This window comes from Felis catus, chromosome A2, assembly GCF_018350175.1.
Source record: "Felis catus isolate Fca126 chromosome A2, F.catus_Fca126_mat1.0, whole genome shotgun sequence".
NCBI classification, from domain to species: domain Eukaryota; kingdom Metazoa; phylum Chordata; class Mammalia; order Carnivora; family Felidae; genus Felis; species Felis catus.
The window spans coordinates 8185590-8208748 of record NC_058369.1 but is presented as its reverse complement, the minus strand read 5'-3'; the positions used below and the strand labels follow the sequence as shown (position 1 = coordinate 8208748).

Sequence of the window (23159 nt, the reverse complement as noted above, 5' to 3'; positions counted from 1 at the left end):
TGCCTCGGATTCTGTGTCTCCCTCTCTTTCTGCGCAAACCACCCGCCCCCCCACCGCCCCATCGCTCGCACTCTCTCTCTCTCTCAAAAATAAATAAGCATGAAGAAAAATAAAAAAAGTGAAGATGACCTAGAGAACGGGAGAAACGATGCACAAATCATATACCTGAAAAGAACTCAGTGTCCAGAACATATAAAGAATTCATTCAGCGAAAAGGTAAACAACCCAATTCAAAAATGGGCAAAGGACCTGAACAGACATTTCTCCGAAGAAGATATAGGACTGGCTAACAAGCACATGCAAATCAAACCACAGGGAGACACCGCTTCACACCCACTAGGACGGCTAGAACTTTAAACAGATAGGGGAAAATTACAAGTGTTGGCAAGGATGCGGAAAAATTGGAACCCCCACACCCTGGGAGGCATGTGGGGGCATGAAACTATGAAACAACTCAGCTGCCAGGGAACGGGGTCTGGTGGTTCTTTCAAATGTTAGACATCAAATTACCGTTTGACTCAGCAACCCCACTCTTGGGGATGTACGCAAAAGAACTGAAAGAAGCAGTCAGACAAATACCTGCATGCAAATATTCAAAGTGGGACGATTTGCAAGAACCCGAAAGTAGAAGCAATTCAGATGTCCGTCCACTGACAGACGGACACACAAAACGTGGCAGGTCCACGGGATGAACTGTTATTCTTCCATAAAAAGGAATGAAGTCCTGGGGCGCCTGGCTGGCTCAGTCAGGAGAGCAACTCTTGATCTGGGGGTCGTGGGTTCGAGCCCCACGTTGAGTGTAGAGAGTACTAAAAATAATAAATAGGGGCGCCTGGGTGGCTCAGTTGGTTGAGCGACCGACTTCGGCTCAGGTCATGATCTCGCGGTTTGTGGGTTCGAGCCCCGCGTCGGGCTCTGTGCTGACATCTCGGAGCCTGGAGCCTGGAGCCTGCCTCGGACTCTGTGTCTCCCCCTCTCTCTACCCCTCCCCTGCTCACGCTCTGTGTCTCTCTGTCTCTCAATAATAAACGTTAAAAATAAATAAACTTAAAAAAATGAAGTCCTGACACGCACTACAACGTGGATGAACTTGAGAAACGTTATGCCGAGTGAAAGAAGCCAGACACAAAAGGTCACACACAAGTGATTCCGTGTATATGAAACATTCAGAATCAGTTAATCCACCGAGGCAGAAAGCAGACTGGTGGCTGTTGGGGGCTCGGGGGAGGGAGCCTGGGGAGTGACCACTTAATAGATTCAAGGTTTCCTTTTGGGGTGATGAAATGTTTTGGAACCAGACAGAGGTGGTAGTCACACAATTACGAATGTACCAAATGCCCCTGAATTGTACACCTTTTTTTTTTTTTTTTTTTTTTTTTTTTTACTTATTTTGAGACAGAGAGAGAGAGAGCGTGCACATGCACGAGTGGCGGGGAGGGCAGAGAAAGAGAGGGAGAGAGAGAATCCCAAGCAGGCTCCACACTGTTAGCATAGAGCGTGATGTGGGGCTTGAACTCATGAACCCTGAGACCATGACCTGAGCCAAAACCAAGAGTCGGACCCGGACCCTTAACTGACTGAGCCACCCAGGCATCCCTAAAGCGGTTTGTTTTATATCATGTGAACTTTATCTCCGTAGAAAAAGAAAAACCTTCTCAATGCGTGGATGCAGATATGAAGGGCCTATGGGTGTTCACCAGCTCTCTTGTTCTCACCCTGTGTACTCTGAGCGTGGACCCAGGTCCTGGAGGCCTCCTGGGGCCACAGCCCGGGTTCTGCCAGACGGCCTCACACCTCCAGAGCCGGGGGCCAGCCTCCTGACCACAGGCGGGAGAGAAGATCGTACTGTCAGGCGCCGCCCCAGACAGGGGGCTCCCAGGTCTGGCTGCAAGTGGGTCCCAGGAAGGGACCCTGGCACGGTGCCGTCACCCATGTCCCTCCCGGGGCGGGAGATAAGGCCAATCTGCCAGCCGCACCAGGGTAACAGCAAGCATACCAAGGAGGGCCTCTGTTTACCGAGCAGCCTGGCAACCCGACCAGCTGCCCCAGGCACCCCTGCAACCTGGCGCCCGGCAGGCAACCACGAGGACCTGTGGCCAAGGGAGCCCGGGCTGAGGGCGGCCCGACCTGTCCCATCACGGCAGAGGCAACCACAGCCCGTGGAGCCAGTCTTTTCTGACAGCCCGTCCCACAGGCCAGTCCCTGGCACACAGGAGGGAGGTGTTCAGTAAATATTTGACAAATCAAAAAAAAAAAAAAGCTGGATCATATTCTTCCGTGTATTTAAAAGACTCAGAAACCCCGGCTCTTGGGAGGCCCTGCAGGACCCGTACCCCTCATTCACCAGTGGACCAGCTCCTGGCCTTTGCGCGCCCCTTTCCCCCTTTGCCCACTCTCCCCTCCTCTCACTAGGATGATGGGCCCCCAGGACATGGGTGGGGTGGCGCTCAGCGGGCCGCCCACGTGGGGCTCTGGCTTCCTCACTGCCCAGGGTCGCACGTGCCCAGATGGAGCTGAGAACGCACACCGTGCCTCCTGGCCGGCTCCACGGTAGTAGGGGGTGGCCCTGGAAGAAAGCTTCTCCCCCACTCCCCCCCACCGGCCAAAGGAAAGAGGTCCAGGGCCTGGACCCAGCAGTGGCGATTAGGTGTCCCCGCCCCGCCCACACACACAAGGAGTGGCTGCGTCCACCAGGAAACCGCCTGCTAGGCTTGTCTCTCTCTTTCCTCTCAAGTCACCCCTTGATCCAGCCATCACCGGGTGAGCCATGGCAGAGACAGGAGCGACTCTGCGCGGTGCCTCCAGAAAGCAACCCAGAGTGCCAATCTGCCCTCGTCACATCGGCCAGCGGATTCAGGGGCTGTGTGCACACGGCCGAGAGAGGTGGGGGACAGGAAGCGGGATGGGGGCTTAGCAGGCTGCCGTGATGATTTAAGTGGCGGTGACCACAGAGAGGGCTGCTGGCCGGGAGGCTGTGCTGGGTTCCTGCCGATCGAGGTCAGCAGAGCCGGGGTTTCATCCCTGCAGTAATATGATCAGGTGGCGGAGCTGGGAACAGGCCCCCTCACTGGGCCGTCTTCTCCAGAAAAGCTTTCTCAAGGCAGAGTCTACACGCGGGAGCGTGCAGGAAAGCAAGCCGGACTCGGGAGCATTAATCGTGCCACGAACGTGTCTGCCCTGCTCCTGGACCCGGCCTAGCGCCGCGGACTGACCTCCTACCTGCTGCAGGATGTCCAGCCGAGGCTCTGGAGCCACGGGCTGAGGGGCCAGAATACCCAGGGACAAGCACAGGGCAAGCGTGCTCAGGGTGTGCCGGAGGGAGCCCCGGGGTAGGAAGCCTGCTCCCTACCCCACCTTGCTCCCCAGGAAGGAAGGCCCCCGTAAATCCAGGTCACAAATCCAGGTTCCCATGGGGAGCCAGGCCCGGCGCCCGCCTTGCTGAGGCTGGGATAGGGCTGAGATGTCACCGGCACCAACACTTTCCGGGTGCCACGCTCTGCATTTTACACGGACCCCTCAGAGCCATCTACCGTTCCACTCAGATGAAGAAGCAAGGCTCAGACAGGTTAAGCATCTCGCTCAAGGCCACACAGCAAGCGAGTGGCAGAGTAGACTGGCTCCAGGGTCTGGGCTCCCAACCGATGTGCCATCCCTGTGCTTCCTGGAGTAGGCACGGCCAACCTTCTGTGTGAAGGAGCAGGGAGTAAATGTTTTTGGCTTTGCAGGCCGTGTGGTCTCTGCTGCTACGAATCCTCTCTGCCGCAGACCTGGTGCGAGCGAGTGAGTGCGGCTGCGTGCCAATAAAACTTGACGACGAATCCAGCATTTGTGCCTGGGACTACGGGTCAGAGAGGCTGGGCGCCGAGCCCCCTTCCCACCCACTTCCTCATCTGCTCACCGGACATCGAGGAGTGGAGATGCCCTCCCCGTCCCAAAAGGGGTGAGAACAGAGTGAGGACATTCCCCAGGTAATGGGCACTGACGCCAGGGGAACAGAGGCGCGACGGGAGCCTACAGATGGCACCTGCCCCAGGCCGGGAAAGAGACTGGGAACCAATTCTCCAGCAAGAGGAAAAAAGGCACATGGGACAGCAGAGAGCAGAGGGGGCTGCGTGCGATACTGTGATTTACAGTAAACAGCTATCTGGCAGGGGCGCCCGGGTGGCTCAGTCGGTTAAGCGTCCCACTTCAGCTCGTCATGATCTCACGGTTCATGAGTTCAAGCCCCGCGTGGGGCTCTCTGCTCTCAGCGCAGAGCCCGCTTCGGTTCCTCTGTCTCCCTCCGTCTCTGCCCCTCCCCAGCTCGTGCAGGCTCTCTCTCAAAATAATCAAAAATAAACTAAAACAAAGCAAAACAAAACAAAACCAAAAACCAACCATCTGGCACAAAGCTCCTAAAACTCTGGGAATGCCCTAAGTGATGAGAACAATACAAGGCGTCTTCCATGATTTCGTTCAAAGCCCCTTTCATCCACTCGAGTTTATGTCGATGAGGTCACTTTTCAAGCCCCTAAGGATGCAGCCCTGTTGCCAGGGGGACCAACCGAGTAATTAGACAGTTGGAACTTTCAGTCTCCCTCCTAAGCCTCCAAATAGCCAATGACTTAATCAATCGTGCCTGCGTAATGAAGTCTCCATAAAAATAAAACCCGAAGGACGGGCTTCGGAGAGCTTCCCCGCTGGTAAACACACGCAGGAGCCGGGAGAGGGGCGCCTGGAGACGGCATGGAAGCCCCGGCCCGTCCCCACACTGCCCTGCGCATCCCTTCCGTCGGGCTCTTCCTGGGTTGTATCCTTCACACCGGCCACCGATCCAGTGAGTGATCTGTTTTCCCCTGAGCTCTGTGAGCTGCTCTGGCAAATTAATCGAACCTGAAGAGGGGGTCGTGGGAACCTCACTCAGATCTACAGCCAGGGGGTGAGACGCACAGGTGACAACCCGGACTTGTGACTGGCAGTGGGGGTGGAGGACGACGGCCTGGTGGGACTGAGCCCCCATCCTGTGGGATGTGACACTCTCCCCAGGCAGACAGTGTCAGAACGGAGCTGATCGTGAGCCCCACAGCTGGAGTGTGGAGGCATCCATGGCAAGTCTTCAGTATCAGGGTTAAGCGTCCTACTCTTGATTTCGGCTCAGATCATGATCTCACAGTTTGTGAGTTTGAACCCTGCATCGGGCTCTGTGCTGACAGCGCAGCCTGCCTGAGGTCCTCGGTCTCTCCTTCTCCCCCTCCCTCTGCCCCTCACCCACACGCGCTCTCTCTCTCTCAAAATAAATAAACCTTAAAAGAAAAAAAAAACAGAAGCGTTCGGTAGCAGCACTGAGGGTAGGGCAGACACGCTTCTCAGAGGGTCCCGGCTGGGAGAATGAGGGGACAAAGACAGTGCAGCTGTGGCCAGGGAGGGCGCTGAGACAGACTCCAGACTGGACAGGCAGATTTGGGTCTCGAGAGGCTCAGGGGCCCAGCTGCTCCCACAGCCACGGGCAGCACCTGGAGGGACTGAGCGCTGAGCTGAGGGACAGACATAGGGCTAGAGGAGCTGTGGGCCAAGCAGGAGGTGAGGAAGGCTGGGAAGCCAGTGGCTCTCGAGATGAGGAGCCAATCGGCTGTGGTCGTTCTCCCGTTTAGGCCTCTCCATGGCTTCCCAGAGCCTTCTAGAACAAGTACAAACTCCTTACGGGGCTCTCAAGCCCCTGTCAATGTCTGTAACCTCATCCACGACCCCAATCGAGCCATGTGGGCCTTCGCTGCCCCTAGACCATGGGCCAGACTTCTCTCTGGCCTCCATGCCTCCTGAGATCCAGAACACCCTTCCCCCCCTCGTCCTGTGGCCCCGTCACCTCCTCCTGGCGGTCCTCCAGCAATTCTTGGACGAGCCCCCATCACATGGCAACTCCTTATTTAACGCCCCTGTGCTCCCCAACACACAGTGACGCACGGGCCCTGGGCTCTTCAGGTGGCTGGCACACCCAGACCCAGGGGGCACTCAAGGGGTGCTGACTTGCAGGGTGGCCCAGAGGCATGGGGTCCAGAAGGCCAGGCTCCTTTCCTAAGGGCAGGAAGCAGATGGCGTGACAGTCCAGGTGTCCAGGCCCCGACGGCACATGTGGCCTCCGGAAGGTCACTTCCTGAGACGCCGGGCACTGGGTAACCGCCCAGTGACCTTCCTGCTCTCCTCCCCCCTCCCCCTGGAGCAAGCAGTAATGGAAGACGCAGAGGGTCACTGGGTCCTTCAGGCTGGCCAGACCTGGGTCAGAGGGACCCAGGGGAACAAGGACGAATGTCTGGAGTTACACTCTGCCCCCGTGGAACCTTCCAGCTTCACGCAAGGGGAGGGGAGCTGCCACCTGGAGAGCAGAGAGGTGCGGGACAAGGCAGGAAAGCAGCCACCCGCTCGGGGGGAAAAGGGGCCACGTTCCAAGTCCTTGCCTCTCTAGCAGGGAAACCATCATAGCCACCAAATGAGGACTAATTAAAGCTATTTATCTTGGCAGACTTGGGGCGTAGGGGGGTGGGGGGGTAGAATCGCTCGTCCAAATGTGAGGTCTTCCTCCTGCCGCCAAACAAAACACAGGCTGTACACCTTCCAGAGAAAAATATTCCACAGTCAAGGAAGGTAGGTGGGAAGGAGGGGACGGCGCGGAAAAGGCAAGGCGGGTTCCTCAGCCCACCGGGCAGCAACCCTCTGCTCGGGGCTCCCGTCCCCGCCGCGGGGCCTGGTGGCAGTTTACCGAGTTTCCAAAGGGGGGGCGGGTGGAAGCTTCCCCCTGCTCCTGCGTGGCGTGCACCCCTGTGGCCAGGACAGGAAAACGGTCGCTCTCGGTCCCTCCAGGTGGGCAGTGGTTAAAATGGCGAGCGCCAAGGAAGACCAGGGTTCAGGGCCAAACGTGCCGTTCTCCAGCCGTGTGACCTCATCCGTCGTCTCCTCATCCATCAGAGTGATAATGACACAGCCCTCGGGATGAGAGGACAAGACCCACGTGGAGGGCCTGACAGACGGCCGCACCACCTGCCTGCACCCCCGACCTCGGGAGCCTGATCTTGGAAATGGTGATAAAAAGAAGGTAACTCACCGCGCCCCCCGCCCCCGCACACTTGCCATGAAGATCCCGTGAGAAAACGTGGACAGTAGTAAGTGTACGAAGTGCTCAGTCACCAGAGTGGCCACTTCACCCTCCACCAGATCGGTGCCAGTAAAAAATCCAACCCTGGGAAGCCTCACCCGGCCTGGCCTCCCTCTCAGCCAAGTAACCTAAGCCCTCTCCTCCAGTGCTGTCCCGGGAGACGCCCCACGCAGCTGCCCAGCCCAGGGGTGTCTGAGGACCACGAGGTCACCCTGGGTTCCTCTGGCCCAGCCCAGCCCTGGGGGGGGAATCCCAGCCCGCCCCGCAGGCACCTGAGGTGGCCCTAGCCCCAATCTCTTCCCAAGACAATCTGTCAGAAACGCCCCGCCAGCTCTTTGGGGGGCCTGATCCTATAATCCCACTTGCCAATGTCTGTGAAGGCAACCCCAGACCCAGGGCCGTCCACAGCAGCTGTAAAGCAAAATCCCCACTGAATGAGTGACTGAAGATGTAGCCACTAACAGGCCACAGACGCTGGCTTGTCAGGCTGGCCGGACCACTGTCGGGGACCGAGCTGTAAAATCTATGAGCCACAGGTAGAAAATTGAGGGCAGAGGGAGGGAGGGAGCAAGAGTGCTGTCTGCCGGGGGCTTTTCTGGAAAGAAACACTGATAACGTGACCTCAGTGGCCGCCTCTGGAAGGGAGGCACCGGCACCCCCTCTCCTGGACAGTGGGCTCCAGGGAGACGCTTGGGCACGCGTGCCTGTATGTGCCTGAAAATGCACGTGGGAAGGTCACACCGGAAGATGACGGGTGATGTGGGGGACAGGCCAGGACCAGGCAGGAAGAAGACAAGGACTTTCCACATCTCATCCTCCTGCATGGTTTGAATTTCTACCCTGTACACAAGAGATAACCAGACAAAAGGCGATCGGGACAGCAGGGGAGGCCTGGCGGCCACTCAAATCATCCGGGTCCTCCCCAGAGGGAATGGGCATCACAGCGACGCCCCTCAGCCTGCTGGAGGGGGAGGGTGGTGGGAACGGGGCCTGTGACCGAAGGGTCCTTCTAAGGTAGGAATGGAGGCATCAGCCCCCCGAGGGACTCTGCCGGAGCAGGCCCTCGCTCACCCCCCGGTTAGGGAGGGAGGAGGGGCAGTGGCCCTGCAGACTCGGGTTTAAGCCAGGGGCTGCCCGGCCTGCATTCCAGCAGCTGCCGGCGGGGGAAGCCCTTCTCCCGGCACCAGGAAGGCCTCGAGGTGAAGTACCTTTCCCAAAACCGCGGCGCACATCACACCTGCCATCTCTGCCGCCTGGAGCCTCACACCCCCCAGCCCTAAGCCTCCGCTTTCGTGTCTAGGAAGCTAAATCACTGCAGGGCTCAGGACTGTCATAAGGACTACCGCCCCCTTTGTGTCCAGCCCAAGACCCATGTGTACACAGGGTCACTGGCACGAAACACCCACCGTGGCCGCCGTGTCCCCAAGGCATTCTGGCTGGAGGCAAAGAGCGGAGTCCCGGAGAGAATTCTGGCCTTCTGGCCACCGGACCAGCTCGACTGGGTGCTCCTGGGGGACACAGGAGCAGCCATCTGGCCGAGGCGGAGAGAGTGACGAGGGGCACACGGTGCTGGGAACTGTCTTCGCTTCAGGCCGCACAAGCTCCAGGGGGGGTCCTTGGGATGCTCACAGGGACCCTTCTACGGGAGCACCGGATGGGTGGGGCACCCCTCCCTCCAGGTTACGTCCCCGGGAGGAGCCGAAATCGGGGAGCTACTAACGGGGGACGGTTTATTTCTTGAGGCAGGTTTACTGCATCACCCTTCGTTCCGCTGACAACATTCACAGTAACTCAACAGCACGCCGCCTCTGTGGGCAAGAAAAGGCTCAAACTGGTGGCAGGTTGGCGATTTACGGGGCAGCTTGAAGAATCCAAAAGGTGAGTCTACTTCAGGAGGGGCCCTGAGGAGGAAACTTCCGGAACCACCCAGCAACAGGGTGACGGGACGCTGGGGAGGAGCATGGGGAGGGCTGAGAATGGAAGAGACTCCTGGTCTGAGAGGCAACCATGGGGGGGGGGGAGGGCAGGGACTCCCCCGGGGTTTCCTGTTGTCCCACGGGGAAGCCAGGCCCCCCTTGTGTCCCAGGGGCCACAAGCCTCCCTGCAGCCGCTGGGTCTGAACCAGGAGCACCGGAGCACCGCTCTGCACCCCGGGAAGCACCCAGCCGTCCCCCCACCGCCCTGCACTAGTGACAGCCAAACCTCCCGGATCAGCCAGTGACAGCTCCGTGCGGTCAGAGGGGACAAGGGGACTCCTCTCAGAGGGTCTGCCCGTGGCTGGGTCCGCCAGGCCCTACAGGACTGGTCTAGGGGAGCCTGAAGAGGAGTCTAATTGTGGGGTGTACAGAAGGGCAACCCCAAGAAGAGAAGGAGCAGACAAAGAAAGGGCCGCGCTTTCCTGAGAAAAGTACCAGGGGCACCAGTCAGCAGGGCTGTTACATGCAAATGTCTCCCTCCTCCACCGACTGGCTGACTGGCTGGCGACGGGCGGGCGGGCGGGCGGGAGCATCAGCACTTGTCTCCCCCATCCATGCTAATCAGCTGCGCAGCCCGGGGCTTTGTGAGCTACAAAAGGGACAGCAGATGTGCGCCAGGGTTCCCCAGCCCCTAAAAGCACAGGGGCTTAGCGGGTAATTGGGAGGTGGGGGCTCAAAGCATCCGAGCCCACAGCCCTCTGCTCCACACCCTGGGCCACTGGCCTCCTCCTCCTGGCCCTTCTCTGGCCCTGCCTCCGAAGCGGTGAGCTACCCCGTACTGGGCAAGCAAGCGCCTAACGCCTTCGGGTGCCCCGGTTACTGCTCCCAACCACCTTCCTTTCGAGAGAGGAAACCGAGGCACGTGTTCGGGGAGGCTTGGCCTGGGGACTCAGCATCTTGTGAAAGAGCCAACCCCCACCCCAGCGTCCACGGGCAAGGACGTGGACTCTGGGCCCTGGCAGAACTGGGCCTGTCTAGCTGACGACAGGTGCCACCCCCCGCCGAGCCTCCACTATGGGGAGGTGATGGAGCTTGTCCCCCAGGGCTGTGAGGGTCACTACGGGGCTCCACCACCCACGACAGCAGCAGCTGGGCGGGCAGTGCTCTCTGGGGACCGAGGTGGGCAGCGGAGGCCCTTACACAGGGGACACATAGGGAGGCCTGGAAGGTAGGGCTGGAACAAGGTGCGTCAAGGGGCAGCAGGAGGACCCCGGGCTGTGCGGGAGCCCGACCCCTAAGTGGTGAGTGCATCGCACACCGTGGCCCCGGCACAGGAAGCGGAGCCAGTCACAGCTGAGGAATGCGAGTATGGTTTCTGGGGGTTCTGCCCTGGGGCCAGCTGAGGGGCCTCGACCAGCAGACTGGGGTGGCTCCAGAAAGGCCAAACAGGAAGAGGCAGGAGGACGGGGCAGGGGCAGCCTCAGTAGAAAATGACAGAGGAAACCGCAGCCCAGGGGCCGAATAACTTGGGGTCCATCTCAGGCCCAGCTTGGAAGGGAAGCCTGACCACCGGCGCAAAGGTGAAGCAGGGCTCGCCACTGCTTGGAGGGTGTCCGCCAGGCCCCCGGGACTCAGGGAGCCCCTCTGGCCCACTGCCAGGCGCACAGAGTACAGGATGAGAATTTCGAGGACCCTGCATGCCCCCCCTTGCCCTCAGGCTGCCTCACCAGATGTGACTCCAGATGTGCACAGGCGAAGGGGGACGGAGGCTGCCTCACCCCATAACGGACTCAGCAATGAGGCGGGCTCCAGAAGAGCCCTCCGGGGCCACCTCTCTGACACAGGACAAGGACAAAGGGGCAGAGGGGCGCCTCCTCCACACAGCGTTAAATCTCCTTCACGGACTTGTCACCAGCGCCTGAAAGGGGACACGGCTAAGTGGAGGCGCCAGAGCCAAACGTGGGTTGGCGTCCCGGCCGCTACCTGCCATCGAATGCCTCAGTTTCCTCGTTTATAAACCAGAGGAAGGGGCTGTGGCTTCTGTGGCTCCCTGCAGAGCATGCGTGGCTCGGGGAGCAGAGCACGGGCTGGTTTCACCCCTACTCACGCCTCCACCCAGCACCCTTGTGCCAAGTGGCCACAGCGGCCGGCCGGCCCTTCGGGGCTGTTCTGATGGTTGGGACAATCAATGAACGTAAAGTGCCTGGCTCGGTGCCCGCCTGGCACATGTTCGTGCTGGCGCTCAGCAGACAAGATAAGCAGCGCATGGGGGCAGAGGAGGTAGGGGGAGACCGAGCCAGGCATCCTGTCCATGTCTGCCCCCTGGGGGGCCCAGCTAACACTGGGGATTCCAACCTCTGGTCACACAGAGGGCTCAGGGCAGAGCCGGGCTCCGGGCTCCGTGGAGAGGCCTCCAGGACACATGGCACAGGTCTGGAAACCAGCTGGCCACTGCCTTCCCCTCAGGCTCAAGGGAAAATGTGGCCAATTTTCTGGAATGTCCCTCTTGGGTCTATAAGAGACCCTCCCCCGCTCAGTGTGTCTTTGATTACTTACTCACGTGCCCCCTGGAGGGGATCACGAGAGCACCCCTTTCTCATCAGAGCACCCATCTGCCCAGGCCCCCTCCGCTGTCCTCGCCTGGAACCTCACCCCTGCCCGTGTGGTCAGGCAGGTTTCCACCCCTGAAACCATTCTGCTCCGACATGTATAACATACCCAGCGAACATGAACCCCAGCCACACGAACACAATTAGCGGGGAGGCAAATCCGCCAACAATCTTAAAGAAAAACAGCCCAGACCCGTTCTTGCCAAAGCTGTGGGAGATGAATCGCTTCAAAGACACAAAAAGAGGGAATAAAAGGGGGTTCCCTCTCTCGGTGCAGGGAGTGGGGGTGGGGAGGAGGCAGAGCCCCCTCCCCCAAACCAGCCTGGACTTGTTTCCAAGAATGCCCCGCCTGACAGAACAAAAAGCACCCAGAGGCTGGGGGACAAGTTCTAGGTCTGGCGTCGGGCGGCAGTTTCGTGGGTGGACACAACTGTCAAATGCACCGGACAGGACTGAAAGCCCGGGCATCTGGGGGTGTTGACTGAACAACAATTAAAATAAATAAGTCATCTAAAGAAAAACACGAGGGCACAGAGTCTCCCCATCCAACCCCTGCAGGCCTGGGGGAAGCCTGGTCTCAATTTCCTTCATAGAACTGGTTTTCGGGAAACAAAGGGAGTGGGGGCAGGGAAAGTCGGGAACTCCAGATTCTTCAACCAAAAGTCAGAGCTGTGTCCTCTGTACAAGCGCGGGGACAGGTGACGTGGTTTCTCCGGGCGAGTGTGGCGGGTGCCCACGGCCCCACCCAGCACCCTGCCTGCGACCCTGAGTCCCGAATCCTCCGGAGCTAGTCCCCGAAGGGAGAAAGCGGGAGGGTGAACGCACCGAGGGGCTCCCTCCTGAGTCATGAGGCACCGGGAGGGGCCGGGCAGGATCTCAAGGCCGCCGAGTGCCCCTCCCAGCCCCACCTGTCTCAGGGCTTTATGATCGCGAGCACCTGGCTGCCCACACCTGGGGTACATCATCCCTTCCCGACAACACAGCAGGTGTAGGCCAATGACCTATAACCCTGTGTGTTATTCACCTGCCAGGTGCGCTGGGCTGACACCAACCCTCTCACTGCCCTGCATCTTCCAGGAGGAGATGGAAGCGAAACAGAGATCACCTGGGACAGAGTCACCAGGTCAAATCAAGGTAAGGCTACACAGCCTATGCTAATCATGGCCTCCAGCAGCTTCCGACCCAGAGAGGGCTGCCTCGTCCAGGAGGGAGGAGGGAGAACGTGCATTCCAACCAGGGAATGCAGAGTCAGGGACCCAGGAGAGCAGCAGGGCTGGCCCAGAGATGCCGCAGACCCCACCCCAGCAGAGCCACTGCCCCCCCCGCCCCCAGGAGTTCCTCCTCGCCACCGCCACCCTGTCAGACCAGGGGCCTCCTGCCCCCACGCTTAGCTCCTCGGCTGCCACTCTCTTCAGGCGACTCCTGGGCCACGTCTCCCGCAGCTGGGAGACGGGGTTTTGCTACTTTCGGCTCCCCGAGACTGGGAGTACGCCAGGGTGGGGATCGTGTCTGGCTTGAGCAGGGCTGTGCCTACTGTCCGGGCACAGATGGCCACCTCCACTAGGCCACCTGCCACCAGCTACACCCTTCAGTGAAGCCTCCCCACCGACAAGGAAGCTGAGATTCAGGCGACTGAGTCATTCGCCAGGCATCACCCTGCTAGGAAAGGGCAGGGGACAGACCGGGCTTGAGCCCAGACACAACCACAGGTGTCACCTCCCTCCCCCAACACTCTTGGCATAAACGCCACAGATCCCCCTTGTGAGGCCTCCCCTCCCCCCTGCACATCCCACTCCAGCCACACTGGGGGCTGGCTGCCCTTGGCCATACCAGGCCCACAGCTCACTCAACTCCCGCCTGCCGGGCAGCAGACATGATTGTAAACACTTGTATTAGCTCCCAGTTCCCAACAACCCTCCGAGGTAGGTGCCATCAGGATCCCCATTTTCCAGGCGAGGAAACAGGCACAGAGAGGTCATGCCCGCCGAGGCCGGCAGCCAGGACTAGGTCCCACCATGCCCTCCTTCCGTCTCACCTGTTCTTGTCCCAGGAGCTCTAGCGCCCCGGGGCAGGAGCCCTGCTGGGCCCTGATGACCCCGCCTCCCCCCTCACCCTCCCCAGCATTTTGAGACCTCTGCTCTGTTCACTTCCTTCGGCAGGACCCTGACCACTAAGCACGACAGGTCTAGGCGACGGCTGGCTCAGAGCCTGTCACACAACCCCCCGGTCGGCAAATGTGGGACTGCGTGCTTATCTTGGGCGTCACTGTATCCCCAGCTCCTAAAACAGTAACTGGCACGGAGCAGACGCTCAGAAAAGTTTTGCCAGCTGTTTAAAGGTAGACAGACAGAAGGTAACCACCGCAATAAAAAGACACCAAGTCCCCCGCAGTACGTTTGTGGTTGGAGGATGGAAAGTCAGGTCTCTCCATCTTCAAAGAACTGTTGGTAGGCCCAGAGGGCCTGGGTGAGGTCAGCCCTCCCACCCTCCCCTCTCCTGGAGACTCCACCATCCAGCCCCCACCACCTGCCATCTGGCTGGGTCCCCTCCCCTAGCTTCAAGGGGGCTGCCCCTCCTGACCAGAAATCCAGTGACTCCGACAGACATCGCTGACCTCTTATTCCTGCCGGATGAGAGCAGGGCGCCTGCCTCTCTCCCACTGGCCACCCCCATTCCTCAGAAGCCAGAGACATCCATTCACTCCCCAATCTGCCGCTGTCCTCCAGCGATGGTCAGCCTTTCCTGTGTCACAGATCCCTCGCAGGGGGCATCGAAAGCGGGGAGCCTTTCCCCAGAAAGACACACAGAAAACCAACGGCAATGCCATGGCCACAGTTTACTGGGTACACGCACAACAAGGAACTTTACATGCGTTCCCTCAAGAGACATGCCGCTGTCACCCTTTTTCCTTTTTCTCAAGGAGGCTCATTCAAGGTCACAGCTAGTGACTCTTGTCCCTCTACCCTTAGGCAAAACCGCATACAATTTCAGGACATCATAGGACCCCCGAGGGCCATCGAGGACTCCAGATGAAAAGACCCCTCTCGGAGCCACCTGAGGAAGCCCCTCCCAGCCTCCACTCTCCACCGGGAGCAGCAAGTCTGTCCCAGGTCTGAAACCTCCATTCCTCCTCCTCTGGGGTGGGTGTATCTTTCCCCATTTGTCCTGGCAAATTCACCACCTCCCCAGTTGGGGAGCAGATCCCAAACACAGAGCGAGCTCCCCAGGAAAGGAACACAGCACATGCCACGAAGGTTCCCAAGCCTCTCCCACTCTGCTAAATCCGACCCGGTCCGAGGCCTGGCACCTCAGATGACCCGTGAGTTCTCGCCATGCTCCCGTCCAAAGGTCCCGCACGCCCACCTTGGCCAGGCCCCCACGGGTGGCCTCGGCGCTCGCTTGCCAGGTGCCACTCACGGCGCGGGCCATTCTGCACCTGTGACCTCCGATCGTGACGGGCCCCAACCACCCCGAAAGGCATGAAAAGTCAGAGTAAATCGGATGAGCAGATTAGAAAAGGCCCACGTGGCAACTCAGGTGGGATTCTGCCAACGTGAAGGGTTCGGGCCAGGGTGGTTTTGCTGTCAAAGGAGCGGCAAGCTGGCTTTCGGAACTCCTGGGTTTCCAAACTGCCAATGCAGCGCTTTGGGCCTGCACGGGTGCGGGCAGAGAAGGCGAAGGGGGGCAGGAAGGGGGGGGTGGGATCTAGGACCTGAGGCCAGATCAGCTTAGGACCAGAGGTAACAGCCCCACCTCCGTGGGGCTCAAACTCAGGTGCCCAGAGAGGCCAGGAGCCAAAAGAGGGTGCCGGCTGAGGGGAAGGGACGTCTTCCCACACCCAATGGCAACCCGGGTTCAGAGAAATGCCTATTTAATTTTTTTTTTTCAACGTTTATTTATTTTTGGGACAGAGAGAGACAGAGCATGAATGGGGGAGGGTCAGAGAGAGAGGGAGACACAGAATCGGAAATAGGCTCCAGGCTCTGAGCCATCAGCCCAGAGCCTGACGCGGGGCTCGAACTCACAGACCGCGAGATCGTGACCTGGCTGAAATCGGACGCTTAACCGACTGCGCCACCCAGGCGCCCCGAGAAATGCCTATTTTAAGACACGATCCGCTGCAAGTGGAAGGACCACGAAGCTTCTGTGCCGGGGCGGTGACGAGCCAGGAGTGGACTTCTGGCAAGTTCCAGAGGGGGCATCGCTACCCAGCTCGGCCTTGGGGCTTGTAAGCCCAGGGCTGCCAGCCCTTCTAGGTTTTCAGAAGTAAAAAGTCAGACTGTGATGCACAATAGCACAATTAATACGATACCCAGAGTCTACTTTTATTTTAACCACGTGGTGAAGCAAACCTGAGGGCAGGTCGGTCACAACGCCCTGGCGATGGGTCATGGCCTTTGCCCTGGGCAGAGTTCACCTTTTGTTCCAGAACACAACTTCCGGACCTCTGACACACTCCTGGGGCAGGTTAAGGTGAAACTATTCGGTTACATTCCTGTTGCATTCTCTAGTCTGGAAGCTTCCACGGGCCCCTCACTCCCTGCTCCCATCTACACTGTAACCCGCTGCTTCAGAAATAACATCTCACCGTGTGGGCCTGTGCGGAAAATGGGCGGCTCCTGATCACAGGAAAAGGTCCTGTCGCTTGTAAGACGTGACTTGGGCCTGACCTAACCTTGTTACCCTCCCTTTAGCTCCTGCAGAGACCCCTCTGCCCCACACCAGGCTGCTGCCCCCACCCCCCACCTTGAGGACCCCACAAGCCAGGAATATCCTTCCCAACATTGGCTACGACCACATCCTACCTACTGTGGCCAAGGTGACTGCCTGACCGTCTCCCAGTCTCTGTTCTGTCCTTCCTTTCTTCTACAGAAAGAGACACCCTGAAATTCGCTGAGCTGATGGCTCAAAGACTACATTTCCCAGCCTCCCTTGCAGCTAGTGGTGCCGCTGCAACTGCCTTCCAGCCAACAATGAAAACAGAAGCGTCACAGCCAGCTTGTGGAAACTGTCCTTAACGGACACCTGGCCCACCTTTGTCCCTTCCTTTATCCCGCTGTCTGGAAACCGGGGTAGCAGCTGGACTCCAGCTGCCATGTTGATCCACGACGGCAGGACCTCACCCCAGGGATGGTGGAGGGGGGTCAGCTGGAAGGACCTGGGTCCGAGGCCTTCCTGAAGCAAAGCCTCCATGCCAGCCCTGGTCGCCCACCCTCCAGACTTTGGCGTGAAGCACAATAAATAACATGCCACGTTGTTTGAGCCGCTGCCACCCTGGATCTCTGTTATGCCTGAACAAATCTGAATCCTGACCCCCTTTTCTCACTGAACCACTCTGCCGTAAAACAGCAGGTGCAACAGAGGTGAGTTGGAAGCCCGCTCTCCTGCCCTCCAGCCATGTCACCTCTCACCTCTGTTTTTCCACCAATAAGATGGGAACGGTGTCCCTGACCTCCCAGGACTATTCTAAGTGGTAACACACAGCCAGGGCCACGCCTGTCAGGTTACCTGGCCCACACGGTCCAGAAAATGTCCTCTATCCGGCCTGAGCAATCTGGAGACTTCACAGTCAAAATAAACAGACGCACACAAAGAAGGGCTTTTTGGTTTCTCTTAAAAGCTGTGGCAGATCTGGCAGCCCCGGCTGGGGCCGAGTTCCCCCAGCACCCCCTCCCCCCTCCCACTCCCTTCACTTATCCCCGGGGTCCACAGGCTTCCAAATAAGGATTTTAGTTTTTGCAAGACACACGAGCATCAGTTAAATATTCTTACTTCAGCTGTTGGGTTTTTCTAATAAAACTTTCAAAGATGTACCAGGCTCCCTTTAGCTGTTTGAAAAAAGGCGACAGGCCCTGCCTGGCTCACAGACCCTAATGGCGTATTATTATCCTTTCCCCAGTTGCTCTCAAGGTCAAACATTTTATGCAGAGCCTGGTACACAGTAAATGCTCAATAAAAATGACACCGGGCAGCAGCAACTTATGGGCACCACCGCACTGTGAATGCCCTTCCGGTGTTACTAACCTTCTGGGTTGTCGCCCCAGCTTGACTCTGAATGCCCTAAAGCCTGGGCACGTGACAAACTCTTCTGTACCCCCTGCCCCTCCCCCAGCCGCCAGGGGGCTCCCAGAACCGTGACCGGAGGGAACCAGAAGAGCCCCTGCTTCTGCGGCAGCTGGCCGTGCTCCACCTGGCTTCTACAAAGGGTTTTTCTCTGGGGTTTCCGCACCCTGGCGTGCCCCCCCCCCCAAACTGAAGTTTAGCCCCTGTCAGAGCCAGGGGGCGGGGAGAGTCCACAGACCCGGGCAAAGTGACTCGCGCTGACCAAGAAAGAAAAGTGACACAGTCATCTCCAGAAAGGACACCGTGGGCCCGAGGAACCGAGAATCTGTTCCGCTCCCCACCTTGGCTGCCCCACCACGGGCTTCCCGAGAGGCTGCCTCCTTTCAAAGGGAGGGCTCCCTGCGTCCGAGAACTCCAGAGGCCGTGCCAAAGCTTCCTCAAGGCCCGGGAAGTCTGCACCTCTGCCCAGGGAAGACGGCCTGGTTTTGGTAGCTGCCGTTTGGTAGCCAATGCCATGGACACGGGCCAGGGTGACTTCGGCTGGCAAGAAGCGGTGGGAGGGTGGTCGTTCACGGCAGGGCCACTGGGGCAGGGCCTTCTGCGGCTGCCATCTTTCTCCCCGGGGAGGGCGCAGACGTCAAGGGACAGGGCTGTGTGTCCGCTACCCACACCCATCTCCCAGCCCCACTGCCTGGGGCAGAAGTCGCGGCCCAAGGGTCCCTCCCCCACCTGCTGGCGGTGCGAGACAGCCGGACAGCCCTGCAGCGTAAGGGGCTCCCTCCTAGAAAACCCAGATCTACATGCCTCCATGCCGGTAACAACACCATCAACAATATCTACAGAAATATTGGGGCACCCGGGTGGCTCTGTTGGTTAAGCGTTTGACTTCAGCCCAGGTCGTGATCTCACAGTTCGTGAGTTCGAGCCCCACAATGGGCTCTGGGCCAACAGCTTGGAGTTTGGAGCCTGCTTCAGATTCTGTGTGTCCCTCTCTCTCTCTCTGCCCCTCCCCTGCCTGTGTGCTCGTGCTCGCTCGCTCTCTCGCAAAAATAAACGTTAAAAAACTTTAAAATAACATCTACTGAAACATTTAGTTCCACATCCCCATGGTCCACTTCACCCCCATTTCCAGGCCCCAAGTGGTATTATTCCCATTGCAGAAGAGGAAACTGAGGCTGTGTCCAGGTAAGTGCTGCTAGAGGTGAGGCAACAAGCTCAGAGGAGGTGAAATGGCTTAAGGCCGCACAGCTGGTGACCCACACGAGTGAGACTCCACGTTCAGAACCCCCGCCAGCACCCAAGCACACCTCTGACTCGCCTCCCACGGGACACACGGGGAGATTCGGGTCTTGGCCGACCTCCCTGTCCGTACCCGCACACAGATTTGAATCCCGGAGCGGGGACGGGGGTCTGGAATCACACACAGCTGGCAGGACCCTGCCTCATGAAGGACAGGTGAGCAGAACAGGGCTCCGGATACCTTCTCAACTGGCCAAAGCAATCAGGTCCCAGAAGGGCCCAGATTGGAAAATGCTGAGGCCAGGAAAGCAAGTTCAACCCAAGAAAAGGCCTAAAGGTCCTAGCGGGCCCCAGGTCCCCGGAGCCGCCACATCCCCGCACATGCAGCGGCTGGACCATCTCTGACTTTCTCCAGGACGCTGGTGGCTGGGCTCCACCCGGCAGGCCGGGCCGGCTCTCAGATCCAGAGGCGGAGCGCAGCCCCCACACCTCAGCCTGGTACTCTGCACCCGGCCGGCACACTCCAGGGGCAATCCCTCCCCGTGGACCCCGCTCTCCACGCCTGCTCGGGAACCAGTGCTGCCTCACCCAGAGCAGTAACCCAGCCAACTCTGAGGTCATCGCTGGCCCCAGCCTGTGATGGGAGCAGGTGCTACCACCACAGAAGTGCTAGTTTACGAAGCAAACACACTATGTGCCACAAAGGCCCGCCACTGCCCCCATTCTACCGATAAGGAAACCGAGGTACAGAGACTCACCCACACCGGCAGGGCACCAATCTAGTCCTCGTAGTAGACCCTGAAAGAATATGTCCAAGCCCTAACTCCCTGACCTGAGAATGTGGCATATCTGGGAGAAAGGGTCTTTGCAGATGTAATTAAAGTAAAATCATTCTGGGTATAGGGTGAGCCTTAAATCCAATGACAGGTGTCCTTATAGGAAAAGACGCAGAGACACAGGGGTGAGGCCATGTGAAGACAGACGCAGAGCCTGGAGTTCTATTGACACAAGCCAAGCAAGGCCTGGCCCCAGAGGAAGCTGTTAGGGGTAAGAAGAAATCCTCCTCCAGGGCCTCTGGAAGGAGTGTGGCCCTACCAACACCCTCATTTCACACCTCTGGCCGTGAACCGTACAAGAACACGTTCCTTTTCTTTTAAGCCACCAAGTTGGTCACGGCAAGGGCACCGGGGTGGCTCAGTTGGTTAAGCGTCTGACTTCGGCTCGGGTCATGATTCGAGGTTCACGGGCTAGAGCCCTGCATCGGGCTCCACGCTGACTCTGCTTGGGATTCTCTCTGTCCCTCCCCCACTTATGCATGCGCTCTTTCTCTCTCTCTCAAAATAAATAATAAACTTAGGGGAAAAAAAGAAAGTTGGTCATGGCAGCCCTGAGGAATTAACACGACCCGGTTCGGCTGACTCCAGAATCCATGTTCTCAGCCCCACATCAATGTGACTTAAACATAATGAGGAAAAAGTTCTCTCAGACCCCGCGAGACTTGATCGTCCCCGACTGAGGATCTCAATCTGAGAAACGTGGACTTTCTCCTCTTTACAATGCTTCCGTTAGGAATTACCCCTAAAAGAGGATGTTATCTTTACAACTAGTAACAACGTCAAGATCACCCACACAACAGAAACATAAAATGTAAAAACCCTCCTGGAGGAAGGTGCTAAGCTTAGGAGACACCACGTGTGGAGTATACGAGGACCCTCTGTAGTATGTTCCCAATAATTCTATAAATCAAAAGCTGTTCAAAAATCAAAAGACGTTATTTACAGAAGAAAAACCCAACCCGCCTGGAACTGCTTGAGGAGTAGCCTTAGGATCCTAGTTTGAGAAATGCTGCTCATCTTTATTCTTTTTTTTTTCCCATTTGTTAAAAAATGTTTTATTTATTTTTGAGGGGGGGGGGGACAAGGCGCATGAGAGGAGGAGGGGCAGAGAGGGGGGGAGACAGAGGATGCGAAGCAGGCTCCCCGCCAATAGCAGCGAGCCCTGTGCGGGGCTCGAACCCACGAACCGTGAGATCATGACCTGAGCTGAAGTCAGACGCTTAACCGACGGAGCCACCCAGGTACCTCTGCTCAGCTTTATTCTTTATTAATACCCGCCAAATGAACGATCATGCTCATGATCTGGGGGATCCTGCTGAGTTTAAGGTGGAGAGCATAAGCACCTGTCCTGAGCTCTGATGCCCACCGGGGATACCTTTCTCCCCTCTCCTCTCAGCTGGTCCCAGAAAACCCAGCTCTGCCCCAGCAAAAAGAGGTGTGACACTTGGGAGGTAGGCATAAGTTTGGGTTTTCCGGGCAGAGGTGCAGGAAGAACCCTGTGTGAACCACCCGCTCTATGCGCTTTCCTCTGCATCACCCCCTTCCCAAAGTGGCAAAAAATTCACACAGGCCAAAAGCCAGGAGAGGCCTCCTAAGTGGCTCCCCGAGCATCAGCACGAGAAAACCGGAGACAAAGCTGAATGAAACAGAATAGCAAAATGTGAACAAGCAATCAGGAATCAAAGAGAACAGATAAAAAAGAGTAACAGAAAGAAAAAGGATGAACCACAAAGACTCAGGGGCCTTGGCAAACACATTTGTGATTTTTTTTTTTCCACTGAAATGTCAGTTTTTGAAACTAGCTTCTGAAAATGTTACCAGCTTCTCACATCCCCAAAAAGAAAGACCCGAGGACCGCGACGAGGGAGGAGGCTGTGTTACCTCTTACTTCGGAGCCGGACATCAAGAAGGGGCCCTACCCTTCCACGTTTCCACCAAGAGCACATCCAGCGGCTCGCACCACCCCGGCATGGGCCCTCTCCCCAGGTCTAGAAGTTTCCCACACGGGGGTCCAGAACGCCAAAAGGCTCCCGATGGGTGGAACCGGGTCCTCCAGGCCGCCCCAGGCCGGGCACCGCTTTCCAACTGTCCTTAGCAGTCCAGGGAGTCCCGAGAGATGGCCAAAGGCTGCCCACACCCCTCCCTCCTTCCCCTAGGGCGGCCACACCCGCCCCCGGGGACTCCCACCTCTCCCACACCCCAGGCCCCCTTTCCTCCCACCCAGCCCCCACACCCCCAGCATGCTACGAATTCACCTTCCCCGCTCGGCCCCCCGCTTCCTGCCCACCCCCTCCCAATCTCAGGGCCCTCACTCCCCCATTTCCCGCTTCCCACCGTACTCCGGGCACCTCACCTCTGGCCACCACGCACGCCCTCTTTTCTCTCTGCCCCTTGACATCGTTCCTCCTCTCGCCTGACTCGGGGGCCCCCACTCCCATCTCCCTCGGCCCGGCGCCACGGACCTCACACCAGGCCCCCACGGTTCAGGGCCCCTCACCCCCGGGGCCCCGGGCCCCTCGCCGCGTCCCTCCCGCCCCGGTCCCCCGCCCGGCCGGCCTCGTGGGCAGCCCCGGCGCGCGGCCCAGCCCCGGGGCCCCGCACTCACGGCTGTAGAGGGCGATGCCCGCCGCGTCCGGGCCGGCGCGCACCTCGAGGCGCAGCGCCTGCTGCTCCGCGTGCCGCTGGATCTCGCCGTTCGCGTCGCCGATGGTGAGGAGGCGGGCGCCGGGGAACACGGACACGGCCGCGCAGGGCCCCGCGCCGCTCGGAACCGCCGTCCCCGCGCCGCCCGCGCCCGGCCCCGCCGCCGCCGCCGCCGCTGCCATCTTAGATCCGGCTCCAGGCCCCGCCGCCGCCGCCGCCGCCGCCGCCGCGCCCGGGCCCAGGCCGCCGCCGCTGCCGCCGCCGCCGCCGCCGCCGCCGCCGCGCAGGCCGAGGCCGAGGCCGAGCCGGGCAGCGCCGCCTGCCGGCCACGCTCCGCCTCGTCGCCACTGCCGCCGTGGCCCGGCCCCGTGGCGCAGCGCCCCCTGCTGGGCCGCCTGGGACACGGGGTGGGGGAGGAAGAGGGCGCCGGGGGGCGGGGCCGCCCCGCCCCGCGCGTAAGGTCGCGGCTTTGTGAGGTGGCTCCGCGGCCCAGGAACGGCGGGGGCGGAGCCTGAGCCGGGGGGCGGTGCTCGGCCTCGCGGACGTGCCCCTAGGACTTGGCCACGCCCCCGGCCCGACGCGGCTCGAAAGGCCGAGCTTTGTAGGGCGGGGCCGGAGCGGAGACTCGGGGCGGGGCGGGGACAGCGGCGCGCCCCGGGGGGGGGGCGGTGTTCGGCCGTGTGGACACGCCCTTGGCCCCGCCCCGCGCAAACGGCCGCGCTTTGTG

The 23159-nt window shown here is 59.2% G+C and overlaps 1 protein-coding gene across 3 annotated transcripts in view; it reads right to left on the bottom strand.

The window, feature by feature from the left end:
• The window catches only part of CARM1 (coactivator associated arginine methyltransferase 1), a 39523-nt gene extending 16894 nt beyond the window's left edge, over nucleotides 1-22629 (bottom strand). For 2 of the 3 annotated variants that reach the window (XM_023245429.2, XM_045045588.1), the window contains exon 1: nucleotides 22395-22629. In XM_023245429.2, coding sequence (XP_023101197.1) covers nucleotides 22395-22614 — 220 coding nt within the window. In that variant the 5' untranslated portion in view covers nucleotides 22615-22629. Of the gene's footprint in view, nucleotides 1-22142; nucleotides 22274-22394 lie in introns of those variants that run through there. The other variant, XM_019824912.3, reaches the window with a different exon arrangement.
• Between the last annotated feature and the right edge of the window lie 530 nt (nucleotides 22630-23159).